Source organism: Aythya ferina (genome assembly GCF_964211825.1).
Source record: "Aythya ferina genome assembly, chromosome: 22".
NCBI lineage: Eukaryota > Metazoa > Chordata > Aves > Anseriformes > Anatidae > Aythya > Aythya ferina.
This window is the reverse complement of record NC_140320.1, coordinates 5,475,191-5,501,221: the sequence shown is the minus strand read 5'-3', so window position 1 is coordinate 5,501,221 and position 26,031 is coordinate 5,475,191. Positions and strand designations below refer to the sequence as shown.

General features: G+C 43.1%; 1 protein-coding gene across 6 annotated transcripts in view; it reads right to left on the bottom strand.

Annotated features, from left to right (window-relative positions):
• GRAMD1B (GRAM domain containing 1B) overlaps positions 1-26,031 on the bottom strand; it is a 159,304-nt gene that overhangs the window by 89,977 nt on the left and 43,296 nt on the right. For 5 of the 6 annotated variants that reach the window (XR_014685437.1, XM_084495812.1, XM_084495811.1 and 2 more), the window contains one exon: positions 5,846-6,677. The exons of the other annotated variant lie outside the window; for it this stretch is intronic. Coding sequence is in view for 4 of the 5 variants with exons in the window: in XM_084495812.1 (XP_084351938.1) it covers positions 5,846-6,207 (362 nt within the window). In the remaining variant the exon portion in view is untranslated. The remainder of the gene's footprint in view (positions 1-5,845; positions 6,678-26,031) is intronic. 6 annotated transcript variants of the gene reach the window in all.

Here is a 26,031-nt window from a genome sequence, read left to right as displayed (position 1 = left end):
TGACTAGGTAAGATCAACAGCATTTAGGTTCCTGGCTGTTTGCAAATGAGTCAGTTTTGATACTCATGTGAACGGTCATCCTAAAGCACACAAATCCTGAAAGATAAATATTTAAAAAACACAAGCAGCTGCACAAAGGCAGCAAAATTCAGCCAACAAAACAGTGCTGGAAAGATTCACAGGCACTTGGCACACATTATCAAATAAAACCATATCCTCTGCAAACAGTACCTCAGTACTCTACATAAGAGATGCATGCTGCAGTTCCAAAAAGTCAGTTCACTGGAAGCACAAGCGAGGCCTTATTTAAACTTGCAGCTTCAAAAAGGAGAAAAATTACATTAATTACATTTTTTTTAAAATTACATTAATTACATTAATTACTTTTTTTTTTTTTTTTAATGTAGTGTAAGAGATAACCATGGAAAGATGTATTCCAAAAATTTAGACACAGTATTGTGAGTTTCTGCCAGCAGGACTCTACGCTGCAGAATACCACGTCTGACCTGCATCCTCCCAAAAACCTCAATTAACCAACTCCACCTACAAGCCAACCATGAAACATGCAACCCATTGACCTCTTCTACTGCAGACATCCTGTGGAACTGCAAGTTCCTCACACCAGTGCGAATTCATCGTGAATTTACGAAAAAAGCGATAAAGCCTCAGGCTGGCAGCCCCGAGCAGCACACAGAGCACTCCCTGCCTCAGCCTGATGTCTCAGACAGGAGTCCCACTTCCTCTCAAGCCTAAAACTGAAACGTGGAAACTTCTAGAAACCAGACAACCTGAGAAAAACCATTGGCAGAAGTACTCATTTTTGCAAGTTCTCAGCAATTACATGGCATGGAATGAACAAAACCTCAGGCCACCAAGCCACCTCGGTCTTCCTTTCAATCACAAGCAGCGTGGGACTCGAACAGTTTCCCATCCTCAAGTCCTTCTTCCGAGTCAGTAAATGCTGTCACTGATGCCACCTCCCGCCAGCTGCCTTCCCAAAGGTGAGAACACAAGCACTATTTGCCCTTCCACGATGCGAGAAGCTCTACAGCCATTACTCTTGCAGCTTTTGATATTTATCTTTCACCTTTAGCAGTTTTTTAGGGGAGGGGGAAGAAACAGCACCATCTCAAGCATTCATTAGAGGTTTTTCCTCTAGAAAGCACCACAGTATTTTACCTGGGTGTGGAAGGGAAAAGATTATCATTATTTTCCAGAAACAGACTAAATTGCAACTTTAGTAAGCAAAGCAAAAGCATTATGAACTACTTGAAATTAAAGACTAAAAATCAGAACATGTAAGATATCTTTATCATAATATTTTTAGTGTGAATTCCAACAAATCAGCAGTTCCCTCTCACCTGATGTGTCTCACTAGGCTGACCAAGAGATTTTACATAGGAATGTTTTTCCTTAAGGAAAAAAAATGGAAATGTCTTTCTGACGGTGAATGTGAATGGTAACAGCCACACAAAGCACGTTGCTGAACAGTATGAAAAAATCACCCAGCATGGCATCTGGTTCCTACTATCAGATAAGCTGTGAAAATTTCTTCTGTAAAACCTCTATGGTTTTGTGTCTGGAAATTCAAGAGACCTCTATCTCCTCATCACACACCCTTTCGTCAGATCAGATGAAATGCTTTTAATAATATACCTCATTTTTAACAGCTTGAGTTAAAGATGCTAGAGTCATTTTAGGACTTGGGCAAGTCCTTTCCCTTTAGCTGAACCTGTCATTTACCACTTAACTCCAGCAGAAGACCAAACCAAATACATCCATCTTCAGAAGTGTCAAGAGCTACAGAACAATCAACTCCATATTGATCCAACAAAATCCACTTTAAAAACAAAATAGTTCTTCGGAGCACCAACAGTTTATATTTAATAAGCTATCCTGGATGCTGTAACAGATGAGAATTTGACTTTTTGGACAAGTGCTAACAGGAAAAAAACAAACAAACAAACAAACAAAAACATTATCTTGGGGAGCTCAGGTGAAACGGAGCTCTGGGAAGGGACTGCAGGCATCAAGGTACAACTTCTCGGACATGTCAAGAGAGAAAATCCAGCAAGGAATAATGACAAGCAAAGCGTGACTTGAAACCTCTTGCATCTTTTGCTTTCTGGCTTATTTTTTCCCCACAGGAGTGCAGTATATTCCAATTACCACCAGCACAACCTGTGCCCAGCATGAATAACTCATGGCAAACTGTTCAAGAGCAAGCGATTTACTGCACCTCAACTATTACACGTGTGCTGGTGGGGAGCACTCACACAAGAGTTGAAGTCGGGCCACGGCAGTGCAGGGGCACCTATTTACTCTCAGCTTCAGCCAGGGAAAGGACAGACAGGATTTCATTTCAATACCAGCTTTAAGGCAAAAAGGAGAGCAGTGCTTCGAGCCCAAGTCATCTTCTCTCTCTACAGTTCTTGCATTACACACATTCAGAATCACATGTAGTCCCAGACGTTACTAGAAAGGGTGGCTTTAAGTAAATAAATCAGTTAAAGCAGATGAACACATCCCCCACATCAATAATGCACATTCATAATAATGCATGCATAGCCAAAAGCTACCAGATGCAGTCTGTGAGGACAGCCTCAATCAAGTTCTGTGCCCTTGTGTGCAGGATTCGTACCTTACAAAGCCGTATGCAGGTAAGCAATGCCTATTATTAACTGGGTAGTAAACAACAGACAAAGAGCATAGCTAAGCAGCTGTCTATATCCCTTCTGAAATAATTCAAGTTACTGAGTGACCATGCAAGTCCCCCAGAGCAAATGGAGTCTGGATCATCATGCTTTTGTACAAGCACAAGTTACAGGAAAAACCATCTATTAGAAAGATGGCTTCTTCCTCCTGTCTCATCTTGAAGAGAGCTCAGTGTTATAGGCAAGCTAGGCTCTTACGTGCCCCTTCTCCTTTTTAATTAAAAGAAATACTCTTTTGCTCTCACTATCAACCACCTAACAGCTTGTAGAGAACCAGTAGGCAAACAACCATTAAAATTATCCAGGTTATTAAAAACTAACCAGTGTTATAAAACATTTTATAGGCTAGAGTTTCCAGATAAAAAAAACAGCCAGCTTTCGTCAGACCCGGAGCATTACAGACAGCCTCTAAGTCCTGAAAACATTTGTTTATTCACTTGGATGCTTACTGTATGCTAATGGTCACAGAGCTATTGCTCTTGCTCAGGGGCGCGAGCAACACATGCATCACTGGAATGAATCAGCTGGTGCACAGCTTGCTCTCAGCTACCAGCTCTCCTGGGAAAACCCTGCCAAGCAAGCAGCTAGCTGGCCCCATGACAGGGTTAAGGTTATTAGACTCAAGAAAAAAAAAAAGTGCTTCACAACAATTCAATTAGGAAGATGGAGCAATCAGAAGCGAACAGCATTCATTTTTTCCAATGGGAAAAACATGCTGATGGCTGCACACTTTACCAGGTGAAACTCAGCAACACAAGCCTGGGAAGTCAGGTACTTAGCAGCGTGTCTCTGCTACCAGAAGACGCACACCACACTGACCACACTGGAAATCACAGTTAGGGCACTCACAATTAACCAGCTGGACAGCTCAAACATCATTACCGTGCAGGGCTTGGTGGAGGAACCACTAGACAAAATGCTTCAGCCTCCGCTGCACAGGAGCCATACAGGTCTGTTTCCCTTAAATGAATAGCACAGTAAGTGACAGGTGCCATCTGTTAAGAACAGAATCACAAATAAAACAGCAGCAAGAAAGAGCTGGTGCTCTAGATGACCAAGTCTTCAGGAGGGGAAGGTAGATGGGCAGCATCAGTCTGCTTCCCAGAAAGCCAGCCCCCTGCCTTGCAATTTTAGAGCAGCATTTCACATACAACAGCCTCAGGGTGCAGTAAACTTTACCCCGTAGCTGCTACATCTCTTTCAAATTAATGCCACAAAATCCCTTTAGGGTTCATCGCTCTTCCCGTGACAAGCTCTCCACAGAGACTGCGCGCTCTGTGTTGTTTCTATGCCTGCTGAGCTTTTGGAAGCCCGGTGATGAGCTCTGCCTCTGAGCCCAGACACTCAGCACACACTGACCACCAATCTAGGTTTTTTCCCCTCTGGACTGGGAAGGGAAAAATTCCATTTGAAAACATCATATGTTTTCCGTTGCAAAGGGGACAGATTTGGAGCCTGCTACTTATGAAGAAAGGAGGTGCCATGCTGGCTTTGGTATGTTAATGCCACCTAATCCATCAACTGCTTCAGCTTTTTTCCAGTCACCACTTCAAAAACACAACCAAGGTTAAGGCAGAAACATCTTTAGAAAGATTAATAAGGAGACAGCTGTCAGCACAGCCATGGAAATATCATGTGTACATAAAGATACAAAGTCGTGGTGGTGTGGGTTTGGTTTTGTTTATTTTCATTGTTGTTGTTTTACACATTTACAAAGAAATCTGTCTTGCTCTCTCAGACTTTCACTAATGATAAACCCAAATGAAGATTCTTCAGCTGTAAAAGCTGTTCTGTTAAAATTCAGAACTTAATTGTGATTGACACTTCAGCATATGCCCTATGCATTATCCTTCGCATGTTTGCAATGCTATAGCCTGAATCACATCACTACAGTTAAGCAAAATCCAGTAATATTCCTCAACCAAGCAATATTTTTCAATGCTAACTTTGAGAAAGGGCTCAAAGTCCTTGGTGGCATGCATTTATTGCTGAAGCTTCCCCGAAACTTAATAAAATGACGGATTGACCTTGCAAAAGGGAACTTGTGTGACAAGTTACCACATACTCAAAGGGCATAACAGAAGAAAGCTCTGTCCTGTAAATACTAGGGTAACAGAGTCAGTGAGCCAACCTGGTAAGCTGGGAACAGAACCAGTAAGAGACTTCATGTCTGTCTTTTTTTTAATGCAAGTGTGGTACGTACATTCAGGAATAAACCCACACAGAGATGCAACAAAAGAAAAATTAGTCAGCACTAAGCTAGTATAATGATGTATAACATATTAATTTCTCATGAAAAAAGTGTCTTGTAGTTTTTAGGCCCTTCACAAGACATACATTGTTCCACTCTGACACTAGAAGTGGAGTAAACTACATTATGATGTTGACACCAATTACACCTGCACAGTGTTAGATAACGCACAGCTTTTTCTTCAAATGGTGACACTGTAACTCATGGGCATTAATTTTGCTGTGTTGACAGGCTCTTGGAGGTCTTAGAATTATTCGTCCTCTGCTTTTGAGCCAAAAGACAGAGTGACTTTCAAGTCTGGAAAGCAGCCAAGAATGGAACCCAGACATCCTGATACGCAGACCCACATAACAACCACAAGGCTGCCATGTCTCCATCTCCTCCTTGTTGTCCTAATGTCAGCAAGTGAGTGTAGGACTTCAGAGAACGTCTCAGGGGATAAATATGAACACCACAAATATAAACACTGACCAAGGCTTAGCATCTTCACTCCCTGTCTTGGTAATCCCCCCAGAGATGTCGCCACACTCTCTCCCAAAGCTCTCTGCAGGATGCCTCAATGTTAGCCTTGCCACCCATTCTTTAGGGACAGTCTCCCTCACTCACTCCTAAGTCCTTTCCACCGGATCTGCACTGCCTTTAAAAGGGACGTGGATGACCCTAGCGCTGCTGTTTCTATCATGCCCGCTGTCTGGGCACAAGGATTAGGCCATTTGGTCTGGCATCACCAACTCCAACAACCACTTTACCCATTCCAGCCACTAGGTGAGGGCAAAGCTCCTGGGAGAATCCCACCAAAACCTGTGGGGGAACAACAGGCCCTAACCACTGTGGAAAGGCTCTTTCGGAAGCAGGGAAGGGAGAGTGGCCAAGAACATACCTGCTCTCACTGTACTCCTTCTTCTCTCTCACACGCAGCCACCTCCGGAGGAGGAAGCGCTTGCGCCGCGGGGAGGCACTGGGTGTGGAGCAGTTGGACCAAGGGGTGTCCTCGTCACTGGACGGGGTGATCTCAATGGAGGGGAGCTGCAGGTATTCCTTGCTGGAGGAAGGAGAATCCTGATACCTGCTGGCCTCCAGGCTCTGCTCCTGCACATTCTTCATCCGCCTCATCTTGAAGCGCTTCCTGCGCAGGGTGGGGGTGGACGAGCTGGACCAGGCACGGCCGCCCTCCACCACCTGCTGCTCTGGGACTTGCAGTGCAGGGAGCTGCAGGGTTTCTGTCATGTTGGCGGCTGGCATCAGATGCCCTTTCTCCTCGTGCTCCCACCCCCAGGCACGCTAGCTCTGATCTCCGTGTAAACCACACCGCAAAAACCACAGCTCGCCCTTCCCCTCCCTCCCGCAGTCCAGCTCTCGCCCTCCCTCTCACGCAGGAAGCCTCCTGGTGCTCAGGTGCTTTCATTTAACAGGCAGGGGTGCTCAGGACAGACATGCCACAAGGGAAGCCAGTTTCAAGTTTCTTTTGTCCTTCCCCTCTCTGCAAATCAAGGTCCCTCCCCTGCCCCGGCTCTCAAAGCAGTAGGTTTAGCACCAACACAAGGGTTGCTTGCAACAGCTTGGCTCACTTTCAGGTTTGTTTGTTTTGTTTTTTCCTTTGCTTTCTGTCCTCTTTGCCTAATGTTGGTTCAGGAAAAAACCTCCTGGGGCTGTGCTGGGAAACTCAGCTGTGGTCTTCTCAAGAGACGAAGCAAGTATGGAGCGGCGTGGAGCTGTGAGGAGGTCAGAGAGAGACAAAGGAGGAGGGAAGAAACGATACTGATAAAATCAGGAAAGAGGAGGAGCAGCAGCATGTTCTTTTTCTGTAGCGGATAAGACATGTGCAGGCAGCTGCTCCAAGTATAACTGCACTCTTAATCCCGAGGGACAGGGTTTATATTACCGAATATGCCACTGCCACAAATCAACCAAATGACAAGGGTAAGAAGGGAAAATAACTTTCTGTAGGAGCCAATTGGACAGGCTTTTCCCTCGTCCCACCTTCCTGCTTGGACAGCCCCCCTGCCTGGGGAGGGAACAAGCGAACTTGGACTTCCAGCCTTCTGGCAAGGCTAGGGGTTTTTTGTCCCACTGTCTGCTCACAGAACAGGCAGAGAAGGAGAGGGCTTGAGGAAAAGCTCCCAAGGCAGTGGCAGCGGGTGGCACCAGAGCTGGGAGCCGGCTGATGCTGGAGCTCAGGCTCACGGGAGCGAAAGCTGCTAAAAGGGAGTTCCTGGAGGGCAGCGCTGCTTCCAAAATGACACAAGGGGTGATGAATGGCCTCAGGTCCAGGAACCAACAAAGACACCACAAAGACAGTTAAACGTGCAGGACAGATTTTAGACTGGGATGAATACACATGCTACATGGAAGATTCCCAGGCACTGAGCATGCTAAGGAGGCTCTACCGAGGGTCATGCACTGGGAGGAATTGCCGTTTCCAACCAGCCTTGCAAAATTGTGGTAACAAAACCAAAACAGAAAGGATGTGAGTGTGAGAGTGATTCTCCACCAAGATCCCCTATGTTTTAAAGCAGCTGCTGGATGAAACTGCATTAAGGTATATTTTCAGGTAGAAATGACGTGAATTCTTTAAGAGAGTGCCTAGAATCCAGCTGTGTGAATTTTAAGCATGCTGTCAGACAAAAACATCTAATTCAATCTGGCAATGCTTTGGTTTTCATTGTTCAACAGTCTGAACCTTTAAAAATACTAGTTTCAGGTTAGAAAATATTTGTTGACCCAAACCAAAATATTTTGTTTTGCATGGGCTGCCTCAAAGTTTTGTTTGAAAACAAACCTCACAAGAACTTTGAGCATCAGAAACTGTGGAATCTTGGACCTATATAACTGAGCATATCAAAAAAAAAGGAAGACTTGTAATAGCAAGAACAAGGGGGAAGTGGTTCAATTTTATTATTTTATTTTTTAATCCCCAAATGTTAGATCTTATTTTACTCTTGCCTTTTTGCTCTGCTTCTCCTGTAAGTTACCAGCTTGAGCAAAACTTCAGTTTCTGGAGCTCCTGTCACCTTGGTGTCTATACACCTGGCACACACAGTCGGAACACCTTCCACAAATACCCACTTAAATTCAAAAAAAAAAAAAAAAAGTCAAAACAATTAATTCTGAAAGACAAACATCTACAGAATAGACAGCCACAGTTTACTTTTTGAAGACCTGCATAATGAGAGCTGCACCCCCTTTTCCTCTCATGAGCTGATTCCTTATTACAGAGGAGGAAGAAGATGTGAAACCTGGACCTGAGTCCTTGAGCCACCTGGTGCCACCACATGCTGAAGCCACCTGTACCCTCACTGCCCCCATCAACCCACAGCCCCCGTCAACTCACAGAACTCACTTTCAGCTTCCTCCTCAGGCAACCGGGATTCAAAACCACACAATATCATTCCTAAATCTTAACCAAGACTACGTGCAACTGTGGGAAGGGACTTTTCTGCTTCTGCTTCACTTTCGCAGAAGGAAAAGGTAGTAGGGACAGAAGTTCTTTCCCTTAAATCTCCTCCCCGTCCACAAAAGGAACTCCCACCCTTGTTAATGTATTGCAGCCACCAGAGCAGTAGCCCTTTGGAGGCTATCAAGGTTTTGTTCCATATATTGAGTTTGATTTCCTGTGAAATATTTTATCCACTGTGCAAGATTTTGCTGCTTCATTGCACTTATTTCAGCAATTAGCAGGGGCAAAAAGCTGGCATTTTTGCCCGTTTCAGTAAGAAATCACACAGAGTATGCTGCAGACCCTCAATCCCCACCAACATGAATTATTGAACAAGACTCGTACTGCACTGCTGTGGGCAACAGCAGCGTTTGGAGCTTTCTTTGGCAAGGCAGAACCAGCCCTTTCACCTTTCACCAGTCTGCTTTTTGTTGCCAAGGCTGTGCCAGGACAATTTCTTCATCCTCAGCCTCGCTGAACACGACTGGAATTCACTTGAGCAAGACAGGGGCTCCTTCCCCACACCATTTGCACAGCCTCAAATGATTCTCCTGGGCTGTGCCATGGGAATCTGCTGGGATAGGACCGGGTACCCACACCCAGGGACTAGCCCTTTAATTCCAAGTACCTCACTGATTACTAAGCAACACTTATTTGTGCTCAAACATTCTCAGGACATTTTTATTTTGGAGAGAGGATGCTGACCACCTGTCTTGTCCTCTGAGAAAAAAAAAAAAAAAAGCCAGAAGCTGTGTAATAGGAGAGACCACTCAAACACCTGACCCACAGAGTGAAAAATTCCACCCATGATCAAGGACTATTTCTGTGCAAACCACAATGACAGCACGAGGTGGCTGCTTCCATGAGAGCTGCTGTTGCCAGATTCTTGCTGTAGAAGTACTCCTGTCAGGACAGTTTCACCCTCACTGCTGCCTGGATTGTTCCCCACCAGGAATTTCACATTTTACTAGCCTTTACCCTGCGACAGGGCTTAGTCTCATTACACTTATGCCTGCTGTTACCATACCTAACCAGAGCATGAAATCCGGCTGTCGGCTGTTTAGACTCAGCGAAGTCATGGCCCCACAGTTATAGCAGCAGCACTCACATACTTGCAGGCTGCGCTTCGCACCAAGCACACATGCCCTAAGTGCATTACAGGAGGTTAACCTGATCCCCAAGTTCCATGCCTGGAGCTGCATCATCTGGCACCAACCACCTGCTTCTACCGCCGGCGTCAGAAATAAGTCACAACGTGGGACAGAAGTGGGCTGCAGTAGGCTTAGTTGTGTTGTATCCAATCTCTCCTAAGAGAATTAAATATACAGAACTTGCCCAAGTGTTTTATTACTTTACATATTGCTTGCTAGCCATTTTATTAATACTTGCAGGGGCTGAAAGAGCACTCAGCTCAACAGGGCTTTCTGCTTAAAGGTTAGCCTGTGTCTATTTGTATCTTGCCTCCCAAAAGAAGTAATTCTCATGTCAGTGATAATGCTGAAAGACTCCAGTCTGTGCATTATTGCTAACAGTATCACGCAATTTAAGGCATTCAAATTTTGGCCTCATACACGGCAGCAAACCTCAGATTCTTCAGCTGCCATCCAAAATCCAGCAAGCACCGATCATGACTCACACAGCACAGCACCTATTTTTCCAGCATTAGGACAACCCTTTCACAGTTGATTTCTTCAGGTAATGCATTTCCTCCAAATTAAAGGGGATAGTTGAGCCAAAGATCAGCAAGCAAAACAAATTAAATCAGCATTACTTTGCAATAATCTTTCATCAGAATATGGCAACAGGGCAAAGGTTTCAGGACATTTTCCTCAATTTTCTGTACCATCCAAAACTGACGTGGATCATCATTTTGCACTATCTACTTACACTGCTCAAGACAAACCACTTGAGCGTCACAAAAGGAAGCCCATTTCTCCTCATAAATCCAGAAGACCAGATCTAGAATAGATTAAATTCTGTCCCTCGCAAAACAAAGGGTGACTTGTTCGAATTAATTTCCACAGGAACTTGGCATTTTTGTTATGCACTACACACATTGTATACAAAGGAATCAAGGGGACTCTGTCCGAATTCCTTGGATTTCCTCTACCTGTAACAGTACTTTCCTAACAGGTCACAGCTCACAGCACACACCATTAATCACAGAACAAGCCTGTGAGTACAAAAGGTCTCTGAACAGCGCATTCTTTCCTATTCAGGTAAAATACCTGCTTCACTAGCTCAGGCCGGTTAAGTTTGCTGCATTTAACCCAGACCTGCACAAAAAAAGAAAAAAAAATAAAAGCAGCACACACGCTTAAGGACCTCAGGTGTACTAAAAACTCCTCATACCAAAATAAAAATTAAGAATATGAACGTACCTAAACTTCATTTTACCCAAAAAGAACAAGAACAGATTGGATTAAATCCTTGCCTCCCTCTGCTAAAGCACACGCAAGCAGCACCAGAGATCCCAGTTCCACACCACGCTGCCTAACAAGGGCTCAGTACAGTCAGGCTTTTCAGCACGTCAGCAACCCAGCCAATACCCAAATACAAGCAACAGAAGTTAATCTGTCAGCTGAAAGCAGAGTGAACAGAAACATGCACAGCTAAGCAGCATATTGCATTGTGCACCACACGATGATGATCTCCGCAGCTTACACTACATATTCACCTGGATGTTGCAGTATGAACATCCTCCCTCTGAGGAAAAAATAAAAAAATAAAAAAAAAAAGATTTTTTCGATGCTTCAATCGAACAGTTTTGGTACGAACTTAACTTTCCCCTGTTTTAGGCACCAAAAATTAGACACGTGGCTTAAGTTTAAGCACAACGCTCTTGCAATCTTTACCACTTGTGGGTTTTGGACAAATACCTACAATAGCCCCTTCCCTCTGACACTAACAGTCAGCCTGGAGAAAAGCACAGGGTGAAAGCCTGAAGGAACCCCCACAAACAGTCCCTTATAGAACAAGCACCATAGGCACAGACCTCAAAATCTAAGGTGGTACTAGGCAAAAGGAGAAACAAATTCACCCCAAATGCAAACAGCAAGGTTTTGGTATTTGTGCAAAACTAAAAAAAAGCTTTAGAGCAAAACACAAAGGAAAAAGATGTCTTCCTTCCAGAATACCCAACAGTCCAGTAACTGAGCCTCTCACAAGGTCAGTCATTTTTCTCGTGATTCAAGGATTATACAATTATTTAAACAGCAATTGGTCCAGAAGAGGACAGCTTTACCTAATCAGAAGAGCTCAGACTTGAATCTCAGACTAAGGTACACGGCGTGCCCTTCCTGTAAGGAGAGGTTACAGAGGTTACGTGGCTCTGCTTTCCACCTGGGCATTTGTCCTGACTCAAAGGAAAACCCCCAGTGCTTTAGCACGTATCACTGTGTGCTTTCTACATGGCCTGACTCCAACAAAGATTTCTGCGAGGCTACAAGCAGTGGCTCCCAAGCTCAGGGCTTGCAGCACAGACGGCTCTCAAGGCTCTGACATCGGAAATGCAGGAATCAAACTGATTCCAGAGAGAATAAATGACGTGCTACCTGCAACTCTTCACTTTGTACCAGCAGCATGGTTGGAAGTGGAATTCTCCCAAGTCTTTCTGCTCTGTCTTGTGACAACTAAAAACAATCCTAAAGCACAACTGTCTAGTCTGTGTTTGCCTCCTGGAAGAGTAAGTAGCAGAACATTACTTTGCCCTAGAAAAACACTGAGGAAATGAATGCCTGCAGAGACAAAAAAATTTTGAGTCTTATTCTGTACAAGGCCAAATGGAAGCCTCCAAAACTTGCCCTGAACTCCCAATAGCCACTGAATGGCAGGAGAGAAAAGGCTTTCTACAGCTGGTACACTCATTTAAAATAACTATATAGATATTGCTTTATAAATACCATTCCTGTCCATCATCTCAATTATCCACAACTTCAGCAGCAAGGCTGCTAGAGCCCATTTCCTCAATTACACAAATGCCTGAGGAGAACTGTCATTTCTCTTCAAGATCATTGTAGCAGAGCTATTTGGGAGCTACTTCATGCACAACTGAAAAATGTCCATCTGACTTTGCATTCACCCTTACAATCCTGCACTTGCTCTTACAGGAAAGAAGCAAGGCCATTTCTCTTCCCCAACATACAGCGCAATCACACCGAGCATATAATGCAGGTCCAGCCATTTCTACTTGTGTATTTCATGCCATAAGCATTTGATGCAAGGAACACCTATGCCTACAAAATTTATACGTGCTTCTTGCTTGCATAACAGAGCACATAAGACAGTAGATGTACTGCTATCTGCAGCATCAGGAGGTAGAGATTATTTACAGTAAATGAGTATAGAAGAGCTCTACACAGAGATCCAAAGCACTGCCACTTGCGGTGAATGTCACAGTAGATGCCACATTTACCATGCATAAGCAGAATGCTCTGAATACGCCCCTCAGGCATAAGTTTTACCTGAGCATGCATATGCAGGCGTGAAACAGCTGATAAATTCCTGCAGAACACACTTACAGGAATGTAGCAGATTCCTTACATCTTACAAACAGTCATTACAGATGGTGCAGAGACAACAGATGCTTCCCTTCTACAGTTAACTCTTCCCAGCAGCGTCTGTTACTACATTTTTATCCGATGCCTTTGCTGCAACCAAGTAGTTTACAGTGATGGCTTAACTGGGCAGGCAGCTAAGTACTGCAATTATCCCAGCCAAAACCAGGACAGTTATACTACTAATTGGAAGTTGGAAATAAGCTAATTTTTATGTATACGCACATAGAATTTCAAGTGCCATAAGGTCTCTTGCTGACCTAGTTCCTAACAACTGCTGAGGATCATTAGTCTGCAATGGTCATCTTTTAATGAAACAGCCTGTAACTGCCAGGTTATGTCCCAGTTGCCAGGAATCTGCTTCTCATATCTTCCCTCCAAATTATCATGCAGTTACACTCTTTTGAGACGCTCAGGAAAAGCAAGGTCACCAACTCAGCAGAGGCACTCGATCACGATCAGATCCAAGTGCTCTGGGGGGAAGCTTACACCAACAGTGCCCACACTGTGCTCCATTTCACCTGTCCCAGGGCTTCAAATGCCAGCAGTCACAAACTGAACAAAGTTTTCTTATTATTTCCTTTGCCTTTCAGTATGAAAGCAGCAACAAGATCAAACAGGTGATACTTCTTCAGCTGTCTGGGTTTTTATAGTAATATTGAACAATCATGATTTCTATGTTTCTATAATGAGAGCCTACCCAGCAAGCATCTTCGATCTGAGAACACAGAGGAAAGGGTTGGCAGCACACATCACATTTTATACCCTGCAAATTGTCTCAGCAGTTCTCATGGGATTCCAACCAGCGTGACAGTCTCTGGTAAGCTGAACTATCTGAAAAGGCTTTCCTTTTTTTTCCTCCCTTCCTGAATGCCAGGGAGATGAGGCATACATGGGTTAGGATTGTTGCTGAGATTGGGTATCAGGGTTCCAGGGACACAGTCCTATTTCTCTCGTTTGTCCTTCAGAGAAAGTCATCTCACATTTTGTCACAGGTTCCTCGCAGATAAAATTGAGATTAAGATAGCTGCCTGACGTGTTAAAACTGTGGAAGTTTAATTTAAGAAAGTATATAAATCACTTGGCCACCTTCAGGACAAATCAAAACATACAGTCCGGGGAACCTGAGTTCACCTGAGCCAATGGAGCTGAAGATTTCACAGCCCATCACCACCAAGAACAATTGCAGTTCAAAGCAAGGATTCTCTTCAAGGTGGTGAATAGAAAAGCAAGACACTGATTTCTTTCTTGAGAATCTGGCTGTTCATGAGCGAGGACATTTATTTTGGTGAAAATGAAGAATAAGTATTGCAAATCCTACCATCCTCGTTTTATTCCTTGGGAAATTTGGGCAGAGGATTGTACTATTTGCTGAGCTTTAATTTGCAGTTAATATCTCCAGTTGTATTATTACATCTTATGCTGATTTTTCTACTATCATATCCAGACTTAGAAGATGTGCATAATAGGAAAATATTCTCAAATTAAACATCACAATGACTACTTTAATTATGTGCTCTTTGCTGTTGGTCTCTTTGTTAACAGCTCCTACCAAATTTCATAACTACTGTCACACGCTTACTGGGATCTTCAGTCATGGGTGAGTTACAAAATGGAAGGACATGAATCTACGTTCAAAGTCCTTGTTAAACCAAGGGCCAAGAGAAATCTGAGGTGATGCTATTGCATGGGATACTATCTACATGAAGAAGAAAACAGCCTAAAAATAAAAATAAGAGGTATTAGCCAAACCTAATACACAAAATTACAAGCTACTTGCTAAGGGGGCTACCTTTCTCCCTCATTTTCTCCTTGTTCTCAGAACAAGGCTTTTATGTGCCATCTAACTAAATTTGAAAAGACAGCATATTGAATTCCCATTACAGGTCTGTTTGCTGACCATCTGAACAGTGGAGTACACAGAACAAATCACTTATTCACTCTGATGTTTCTTGATGTGTCACGAATCCCTGAAACAACACGCATTTTACACTTGGTCTGGGTTTCTACTCCTGCCTTCGATGTCCACAGCACAACAGGTTTTCTTAAATCCCAGTATGGCAGGAGCACAGCACCACTGCTAGGGGAACCTGCACCAGCAGGGCCCTGCTGCTCCCTAGTGGCTAAATAGCTGCAGGCAATGTAACAGGCTGGCTTCAGCTACAGCTGCCTTGAGGTCTGCTTCTGAAATGGTTCCTTGCCTTTAAGATACTGTGCAGACATAGAGAATACTGTCAATATAACATTCAAACTGTTCAACATCCTTAGCTGCCATTACATGTTGCCAGCCACTTTAATCCCTAGCTAAATATTACTGTCTTGCGCTGAGCCCGTAATTCCAGCCTTCCACAACAGATCTCTCTAACCTTAAGATATCTGTCCACCATTGGACAGCAGCACAAATCCCTGAGAGATCACTTGAAGCACTGAGCTGTAGGTTACCAAACTTTTCAGACCCTACAAGCCACGCTGAGATTTTCCTCCACTGAGCGCCACAGACAGCTGGCACATGCCTTGTAGGGCCAGGGGAGGGCCTTGCCAGCGAGCAGTGACATTTATCACAATGCTCCACAGGTCAGGACTGAACTAGGGATGCTTAAGGCAAGCTGGATATGCTTGTCAAAGTCAGCATAAGAAAGTCTTTCTCCAAGAGCTGGGAATCTGGATTACCCGTGGAGTTTGTTCACTCACCTCGGGAACTGCATTTGAGCCCCTCCACACAAGCATTTCTTCATAAACTTCATAACCCAAGAGGATTTTCTTGCACCCTTGTGACATTTGCTTCTCCTCACACGTACCAGTTGCTCATCTTATGTTCTTCAGGATCAGCAGTCTCAACACTCATACAGAAACTAAGGCTTTTCCCATGGGTCCTGCCTCAGTGCAAGATGTTCTGAAATTAGGTCAGGTTCACTTACAAAGGAGAAAAGCTTATGAGCAGGTGCTAAAAGATCAAGGACCAAGCTGCCAGAGGAGAAACAGACAGCAAAGCATACATGGCTAGAGCTGAGACTGTTTTCTGGTTTGGAGGGTTATTCTAAGAGTCTCTCATAAAAAGCAAGTCCTGTTCCTGGGCAGATATTCATAGGAAAAGCTGAAGGATCTAGATGTGTGCAGACAGGCTTTGCTAGCAAGGTGTGCAAGACGTGGTATGTAGCATTTGCTGAGAAACAAATTAATCCCTGGTATAAATCAATACAGTCAAGGAAATCACACCAGGAAAGACTCAGTTCCAGATTTTATCCCTCTTTCCTCACTACCTTCTACAGAGTTAAAGCTTTTTGTCACCCCCAAATTGAATTCTACAGGGAAAGTTGGTCCTTTTTTCCTTGTTCTGCTACGCAGATGAGAATCAAAAGACTTGATAAAATGTGAAAAGCAATTACTAAGACAAAGGAAAACAAACCAGGACTTCAGCCTGTAGCACATACAGGCTAGCTAAATCTCTGACAGACTGAATCAGACCTTTCAAAAACACCTGCATCTCCCCTTTTTTTTATTTTGACCAGCCAATTGAATCTACAAACCCAGGGCTCCTCTTTGGAGCAAACTGTTCTTGAATGTTAAAATGTAAACCACTGCTAATTTTAGAAGGGTTTTTGAAGAAGGAGGGACATAGGACATCAGGAAGATACATGGATGCATGTGGGAACAGTATCATTCCCAGACATTTCCCAGACTCTTTACCTTTCTTAAAAGGTGCTTTAATTTTTCTACAGAAGGCTATGCAGTAGTTTTGAGAGACTAATTTACAAGCAAAGCAACATCTCATTCGCAGGGTCAAATTCTGCCTGTGGTGGGAGTTGAAAGGGAAACAAGTCAATTCCAGCAAACAATGTCACTGCCCTTGGAAAAGACTCTGAAAGCAGGAATAGACAAAAATCTTAGAGTTGTGAATTTAGTTTTCAAAGTTCTGACTCTTACTTACAAAATTATTCAGCTCCGAATCAGCATTTGAGTCAATAACCTCTGCAGGAATGAATACTTAGTTCCTCACAGCATCTTTTCATTAGTTATAAATATACCTGCCATTCATTCTTGCCTGCATGCAATTTTACTCCCACTCCTCAGCCAACCAGTATTAGTTTCAAGTGAACAATGACATTTATTAGATATTTTTTTAACAATATTTCTGGGCCTCTCATCAGTGTGCTGAGGGCTAAATTGCACAATGACACCTCTGTAAAGGTGTCAGAAAAAAAAGCCCACATTAAATGGCAAAGAAAAAAGCCCCAGTAAGCAGAAGCTCAGCGAGGCATGAGATAAATGTCTTTCTTTAATACACTGGAATCTGGCAATTACCTACTTCGGATGAATCAGTGTCTCTGATGCGAATAACATCTAGTAATTAAATCTAAGGCACAGAGCTTATGTAAGTAGTTGATTTGGATCTAAAATAACCAATAGGCTTTATAATTAGGCACAGTTAAAAAGGTATTGATAGCAGTAGTGTGACTGCCAAGTGCCAAACAATTCCCAAATAACTGGGAGAGTAAACCTTTTGGTTTAAACACTAAAAGTGTACTAAGAAGCAAATCTCTTTCCACCTTTTGGGACAGAGGCTGGGGACCCGATGATCGTCGTTCTTTTCCATTAAGACTTAGTCTGCCTCCAAAGCCAATGGCTGTAAATTCCTTCTTTTACCTAAGAGACAGGATCTATTACATTTTTCATCATAACTCAAAGATGTTATGTTGTCTTCTAAGTCACATCACTGGGGTTTTAAGTTATGCCTTGGTTTAAGCTTGTTGGAAAGCAACTTGCATGCTTTAAGCTTTTACTTAGATCATTGTATAGAATTACCATCAGAATCCCAGTGAAAAATTGCAAATAATAAATTCAGCTTTCACCACAGGTGAAATTAATAAACAGCTCTACCAACTTCCATGTAACATAACCATGGCATGTACTGGGGAGTGCTTTGTCTGTACTCATGTACTTCGTTTCTGCACAGTCATGGTTCAACAGGAATTTCAGATAATCCTTTTATGTTTCAGAACTAACTTTCACCAATTTTCAGGGGGATTTGTTCTCCTGCACTAAGTAGCTTTTGTGACAAGAATAACTGTTAATGTACCTTCTTCAGGGTGTTCAGGTTCAGTGGAAATAAATGCTGTGCAACAGCTAATATTCTGTTTTTCCAAACGTTGATGGACAGACAAATCAGGTATACAAAAGCCTACAAAAATAGTTGTCTGCCTGAGATACAAAAACACTCAGCAGCTCAGATCAAGGCGATTACCCATTTCGTTTAAAATACAGAACACTTAATGAGGCAGAAGCCCAGACAGATGGGCAAACAGGCTGGGTCTCGCTCCTTCAAGTAAAGATTCAACAGCATCTGCTCGAGACATCCAGAAGGTTTTGTCACACAAATAACCAACATCTGTCAGTCTAACATCACATAAGCAAACTCACGTGTGTGAAAAACAGAGGTTCTGTATCTCAGCTCAAGGAAAAGTCCTTCTCCAGAGGAGTTGTACCAAGCTTGTGAACACACACAAGTCCCTGGGAGTAGGACTCTACATCACATCATTGGTGTTTCCCACATAAAATGTATTTTAAGGCAACTGCAGGAGTTTGATACCTACTGAAGTGAGCACAGCAGGAACACTTCCTCAGGAGGTGCTTACACAAGCCGTTTTTTCCAATGAACCTACACCAAGAAATTAAGGACAGCAAAACAAGGAAAAACCGCAATTGACTCATCTCAGAGAACTTATTAAAAACACTTTTAGAAACGGAATCAACGGAGAAGTGAAACAGAGATGTAAAATTAGAGCTCAGTGTTGCAGTGTCCGCCCAGTGAGAGCATCACAGCTGCTCATGCAGTAACACAAGCTGAGTCAGGACTTGTCTCCTTCCCACTACCACAGTTGACCTCGGTGATGCGAAGAAGCCTGGAATCAGCACAGGCTCTGTTTCAGGTAGGACTATTCTCGGCTGTGAGGGGTGGACGTGACACTTTTCTGTCTCATTTACCAGGCAGAATTTACATGCCACACATTTAAGTCTTATCCAAGTACAAAACTCAGGGCTGCCTATACAAATTGCAGGAAGACGGTGCACATCAGCACTGCCTGCAGCAGAGGGATCAGCACTAAGAACTACCTGCAACATGTCATGGACATCCCTTGCTGCACTCCAGAAAAGATTTGAGCATTTCCTCTCAAAAATATGTGCAACTGTGGTCTGCACAGCATCATAAGCTGTTAAGAATCATGTAAGTGAATTCCGATCTTCTCTTCAGCAGTCCTCCTTTTAGCAGGCGGATTATTATCCTTTGCTTACGTGATATATTCCAACAAAGTCTGACCAGCTGAAGTAGGATAAAATAACTCAAAATCATAGCTCTCCAAAGACTGCCACCAAGACCACTTCTGATGCTTGATAACTTGCACTTCTTAAAAATCAATGAGGTCTACTAAATAGGAGGGCAACAGAAACACTGATAGCAAAGGATTTATGCCTAGCTCTGGACTGCCTACAGTATATCCTTGGTCAAATCTTTGCCGTAAGTCTCTACATAATGGAGAAGACACCTCCCAGGAAAAAAACTTCAGCAATCTAGAACAAAACTAGACAGAAGCTAGATATAATTTAAAAAGAAACTGTTCCATTTTACTCAAACAGGCCACAGTTCAACTAAAAGATAGGAACATCGTTTAAATAGCTATCATGTGCATGCATGAACTGACATCCTTGAGATCACTTTTCATATTTTCCTGAGCAATTCCATCTGTCTTAAGAAGTTCTAATTGCTTACTCTGTAATCCTTAAATATCAACATTTATATAAATACAATTCCAATACAAATATTTAAAAATGTTTGATAAACACCAAAATATTTAAATAAATTCAGCTGAATAGCATTTTTGTTAAGAATCGCTGTTTCATAGATTTGGCATGTAACACCATGCTGCTTTTTCTGTATAGCTCTGACATTCCAATTTCGCTACCAAACAACTCCACATTTAACGTAGTTCCCTTCAGAATTACAAAGCTCTTATTGTTCCATACTGCCTGACTTAGAAAAAAAAAGACTTAAAAAAACAAACTACAGTCAACAAACCTGTGTAATACGCACTGTCGCACACTCTCTACTTCTGCTTTTCTCCCTTTTGGTAGGTGACAGTCTTTGATCTAAAATTGCCCAAGTTTAAATACTTAGATACTTGGTACAGTACACATTTCAAGTAGCCAGCATGAAACTCACATGGTAGTGTAGCACTTACAGGGTTAAATGAACAGCAGCAAGCATGGGCAGTCTTCTGCGGCTGTCTTCATCAGGGAAACCTCTAAAACACAGCAGTGGATTCATTTCAGCACCTTTGGGAGCTGCAGTGGTGTTGGAGTGAAGGCACCCGGTGTACGGACGTGTATGTGGACAGAGGAGAGGGAGGGGGAAACAGAGCAGGAAGGATCACAAGGATCATAGGAAATCCTGCTGAATGTAGAAAGAGAATCAGGCAGGATCTTCCGTGGCTTTCCCTCCCTTCCCCCTCACTCCCACCACTATCTTAAAAGCAGTTTCAAAGCCAGAGGGAGCAAACAACAAGGATACAACTAATAAAGTTCGCATTTATAACACCGTCCCTAAACTTAAGGCAGTTACAGACAGTTAACAGCTTGCTCCGGCATTTCAGCAAGCACAGAAAGCAACTGCAAGCAGCGACTGCTGCCGCAGCAGCTGCCACAGGGGCCGGAAGGAAACCAAGCAGCTGGCTGTAAGGTGGCTCTTGGGCCCGCAGGCACAGTCTGAGATCGCCCTCACGTCACTTCTTCTAGCAGGCAGCTCTCCTGCAGTGCATCTTTCCTAGGGCAGGAAGCAGCACCAGCAAGAGACGTGAAAGGCGAGGCGATGGTAAGAATTGTGATGTTCCTCAACGTGCTTCCCCCCACGCTCCCCCAAGTCACTAGGGGAGCGCAGCAGGAATCTGACTCATAAGCAGCTTTCCTCACTCTTGGGTGCTGCTTATGAAAATAAACACACAGGTTAAATACAGACTGGGTTAGATACAGACTTGAAAACGCTGCTGTCCTCTATTCCTGGGAGTTCTCCCACAGTTCTGTAGCTGCATGGATGTATGGGCTCCAAAGGGGCTTCATTAATTTCACACTTTTTTTTTTTTTCTTCTCCACACAAATTCAGCATCAGGATGGTCACTAATCCAGATCATTAGATCTTTCCCATAGCTCTGGTCTTTGTGAAAGAAGGCAGGACCAGGCAGAGCGATGTTTGCATGCTCAGTGTGCAAGAAGACACTGACAGCTAAGCCCAGCTGTGCAGGAGGACCTACTCTCAGTACCTTCTGCAGCTATACCACTACGAATGTGTGGTTGTGTACACCCAGGCTCCATTTGTACGCACACAGAGATCACCACAGAGCACGCACTTATGTCCAGCTACAGATACATACTTATGTGAATGGCTCCCAGCAGGAAGCATCACCCATTTGTGCTGTCACCCACCAGAAGAAACACGCTTCTGCGCAGGCATGTCCCTATGAGAGAGGGCTCTCTCAGTGACCAGGGCGTATTTTAATAAGATATAAATCAAAAAAAAAAAAAAAGAAGAGGTCATTTATCCCATAGGACTCTGCTTAGTACATGCAGGACCATTCTGAGATTATTAAAAAGATTAAAAATTACTCACGGATCTAAGTTTAGAAGCTAAGTATAACAAATGTCTGAGCACAAAATAAAGGGAACTTGTCAAAGAAATCCTCAGGCTTGTGCGGTGACAATACGAGGGAACAAAAAGCAACTTGAAGCTCACGATGTGAATCAACAGCTGCCGGTAATCCAAGTAGCAAAAATGCACACAGGAGTTAAACTGATCACTTACCAGGCCATATCTACATTAGTCACTTTCAGCTCAAGAAAAGGCAAATGACAAGAACACGGAGTGCTATAGTTTCACAACAGAAGACTGAAGGCCCACATTTTGCAAGGATCACATCATTTTTCTTCAGGCATTTCTTTAATGCAGTAATTGATAATCCACCTCCAGACACTCACAGCACTTCAGCCAAACTCGCAGAACTTTCCAGGCTACCCTCTATTTATGAGTCACTAGCAGCACCCTCCGATCTTCCCCTCGGTTAATACCACTGAAATACAATTCCTAGTCACGGAAATGACAGATGTACCCTGGGCTAATTTTCTTGGGAGGGTTTTTGGCAACTTTTCTTTCTCTAGGATTCTTCAAAAGATCTTTCAAGATTAAAGTCACAGAATGTGATCCAGAAATCACTACAATCAACAAAACCTCTCCAACTCAAGCAGACCAAGTAAAATCCTAGAAGCACAGTGGGACAGCAGGTTCATACATGAAGGACGTGCTTACCCTTGACCATTCATCCTGACACAAATGAAATCAGTAGTTGCTGTTAAACACACGACATTCAAATAGTTGACTGGGTTGGGGACAAGGAGCAGAACACAGCAGACCTGATGCAGTCAGCGCGCAACCTGCCTCCACATCCACCCGTGGCACTTGCCCTGTGCCCACCCCACACAAGGTTTGTATTTTTTCTCACCAGTTCCATCAGTCTAGACCTTTTGCATTAGCCGTCACAGGCAGCGCCTCGAATCACAGCCAGCTATTTCAGCCCCAGTCATTTCCTGACCTCTACACAGCTTCCAACACAAGCGATCGCCGCTTCCTGGCTCTCCTGAAATTACGCAACACTGCTGGTGTTGACGACTTTCCCATAATTTATGGTGAATACTTGATCCCATTCCTCCTCCCCAAATAAATACTGAAAGCTGAAAGAAAAGAATATTCCGCTTTGGATCTAGTTTTATCATTTTTAAATCATTAGAATTTTATATATTATTTTATGAAATATTTTTAAAATAGTTTAAAAATAAAAGCTTATGGATTTACAGTATTTATTCCATCTTTCTAGAAGACTGATGCTAGATATGAAATTACACGATATCGTTAATTTTTTATCTCAATGTCATTACAGCTATGCACAGCGTGACAGTTCGGTTAACTGCTTGAAATTCTTTCTTTCTTTTTTTTTTTTAACTGTAACTTTCAGAGTTTGAGCTTTATTAAGTCAGACAGTCCCTCAAGCTTTTTTCACCATATTTAACATAAGTTAGAACAACTAATAGGGCAGTGAACACTGCCATCATGTGTGTTATGAGCATACATTCACAAGTCGGGCTTACCAAGATTCAGTTCTTTCTTAAGATACCCAGAGGTTTCCATGGAAACCTGAAATTATGTCTATAGGGGAACAGAAAAAAAGGTTTTCTAAGGTATGGATGAAACAGCTCCATGGAAACGAGCCCTGACTGTCAGAGGGGGCTAAGGGAGGCGGGCTGCGTGGGCAGGAACAGGGGGGATTGTCACCTAGGCACGTGGAGCAGGAGCCACGCAGACCCCTTTGGCTGTCATTCAAACATCTGCTGCTTCGAGACTGGCACCATGAGACCTGATGGCACAGAGCTCTAGGCGTGCTTGAGACCACTGTGTACCACTGGGAAACTCAGGAGCCAGTCCAGTGCAACTGGGCATGATTAAGTATGGCCTAAGCTAACAAAGGTAAGGAGAGGCATGCAACTGCCCATGCATACACCATCTTATTCCCCAACCTAATAAATCTCCAGAACTGCTCTAGAAAAAAGCACAGGGAGATTTAATGGTAATTTTCATCTGCTCATCTACAAATACTACTGCAACAGCCTCTTTTGAAAACTTCCTGAAAATTCCCATTTTCTTCAGAAAGTTAAAGACAAAACCATACCAGTGCACATTATTGCTGGGTTGCACTCAAGTCACTGACAGTAAGACCCAGCTACCCCAAACATCTAAGCATGCTGCAGTTACCCTGCTCTCGCTGTACAGCACCTCGAGGTAGACATACACTGCTATCTCACATTGAAATAAGCATTTAAATGATCAGAAGCCTGGAGTAAATGAGCTGAATCTGATCGTTAATCAGCACACGCTAGTCCACTAACCTCAGTTAAATTTAATTCCATTTGAAACTATCCAAGCAGCTATCTGCTCTTCCATTCCCTAGCTGAAAAACAGGAACATTATCTCAGCCAAGACTCAATTCCTTCGTTGAGCACTGATGAGGATAAGTAAAGCATAAGAAACATTCAAATATGATAAATTGACTCAAATTCTTCACAGAAAAAAATCTGAGCTTTTGCAACATCTGGCTGCTTTGTCACCGGTTTGAGAAGAAACATTTTGTGCAGAGTTAGGAAAGGTACAGAGTTAAAGAAATAGTCACAATCCAACCTTTTTTCTCAGTTCTTTTCCATTCCTTTTCCCTTTTCCGTTCTCTCAGATTATATTCAACATGAAGGACCTTTGTTTTCAAACACAGTCTCGGAGGGTCACTTTAATCCGTGCAGATACAGCCCTGAATTTGTGAAATGCTGTGAAACAACCCCCAGCCCCAGCTCATGGCCAGACAGACTACGCACAAGGCACTCACTAAGGCTTGTCCTACTTTTTATTAAGTTAACATGAGTCAAGACTTTTCTCTAATACGATCAGAGTTCAAAAGTACACACTATGCCTTGCCCTATTTCATGCTTTTCCAACCCTGCAAGACAATTCTCAAACTTCTTCCTGCCTTGCTTGCTTTCACATTCCTGCAGGTGCCTGCCAAAACTTAACTCACTTAACGCTTTTCTCATAAAAAAAAAATCCTTCTTCTCAGCTCAGGAAGAGCCTTACTTGTCTATCTTTCATCAAATCCCATTCTCTAGATCATCTCTCCTGCACTTACAGCTTGTCTATTTACTGCTCTGGAGAATTCAACTTTCTCTACTGCAGGATATTAAATCCAATCTACGGAGGGGGAAAAAAACAGCATCACAAACAGAAGGCAAATTTCAGTTCACTGGAACAGAGCCATGGGGTCACAGCTCAAGTATTATGTAAATAGGCTCTCTCTGTGGAGCTCAATTCAGTTATTTTAACCAGATGCTTATGAAGAGAATCAAACCTGAGTTCTGGGCAAAAGGCTGGCTTTACTACAGGGAGAAGCAGACAGCATAAATTTCCAATTTGAAGTCATAACTTTCTGAAGCCTTTGGTTTCATTCAGACAAACTTCAGTAAAGAAATGGTGAACAGGAACAAGTACATAAGTCAAGAAGATTAATTTTAAGAAGTAAACACTTTCCAAATAAAACTATGCTGCGTGCAGCTTCCATGGACACCTGTACTCCTCTAATAATCACCCTTTCACATCTCAAAAGGACAAACAAGTTTTGCTTATCTTGGACTGCCAATCATACAGCTACATGGATTGGATAAATAGGCACAGAGATACCAGTGTTGTTGGAACTGAAGCTGAAACACACTCAGTACTGGGAAAATTACACTTCCCTCCTTGCCAAAATTAACAGAAGCTAAACAAACATTTTCTATGACTTAAATTGGGAGCATCTTCAATACATCTCCTGTCAGAGCTGTTGTTTCTTTCCAGCACAAGCAGCACCAGGCTGTTCTGCAAGTCTGAAGTCAGGAGCACTAGGAAAACAGATACCATGCTTACTTTCTTTCCAGTGAGAGACATCCAGGTGTATCAAAATGACCTGATTGGAACTGAAATTTACACCTAGACTAATTACACATCTACAGCCATGAAAACTAGTAGCAGGTTGACTAATATTTGAAGCAACCATTTTAGCCCAACATCATTAGTGAGGGCTGGGCCATACGTTTAGGAAGGACAGGGTCCTAACACTTCCATCCACCTCACCTTGCTGCATAGGTCTTATATGTGCACATATTGACATTTGCCCTGTGTAACAACCAAAGGAAGACTGATGAGACCTGTACTGGCTAACACACTAACCTGAAAACTCTTCTAAATAGTTTGGTTTTCTAAGGGTGAGATCTTGGGCTGTGCTGTCCAGAAGAGCAGAGACAGACCTGGAGAGAAACTGATAAATGTGGAAGACAAAAGCTTCTGCCACACAAACATTTCTAGTGAGGAAGGTGACAGCAGAAAAACTAGAAGTGTAGGCATGGCATCAGGAGCCTGCCTGGAAGCTGGGTATATTACAGGAACACAGCAAAACAGGAAGA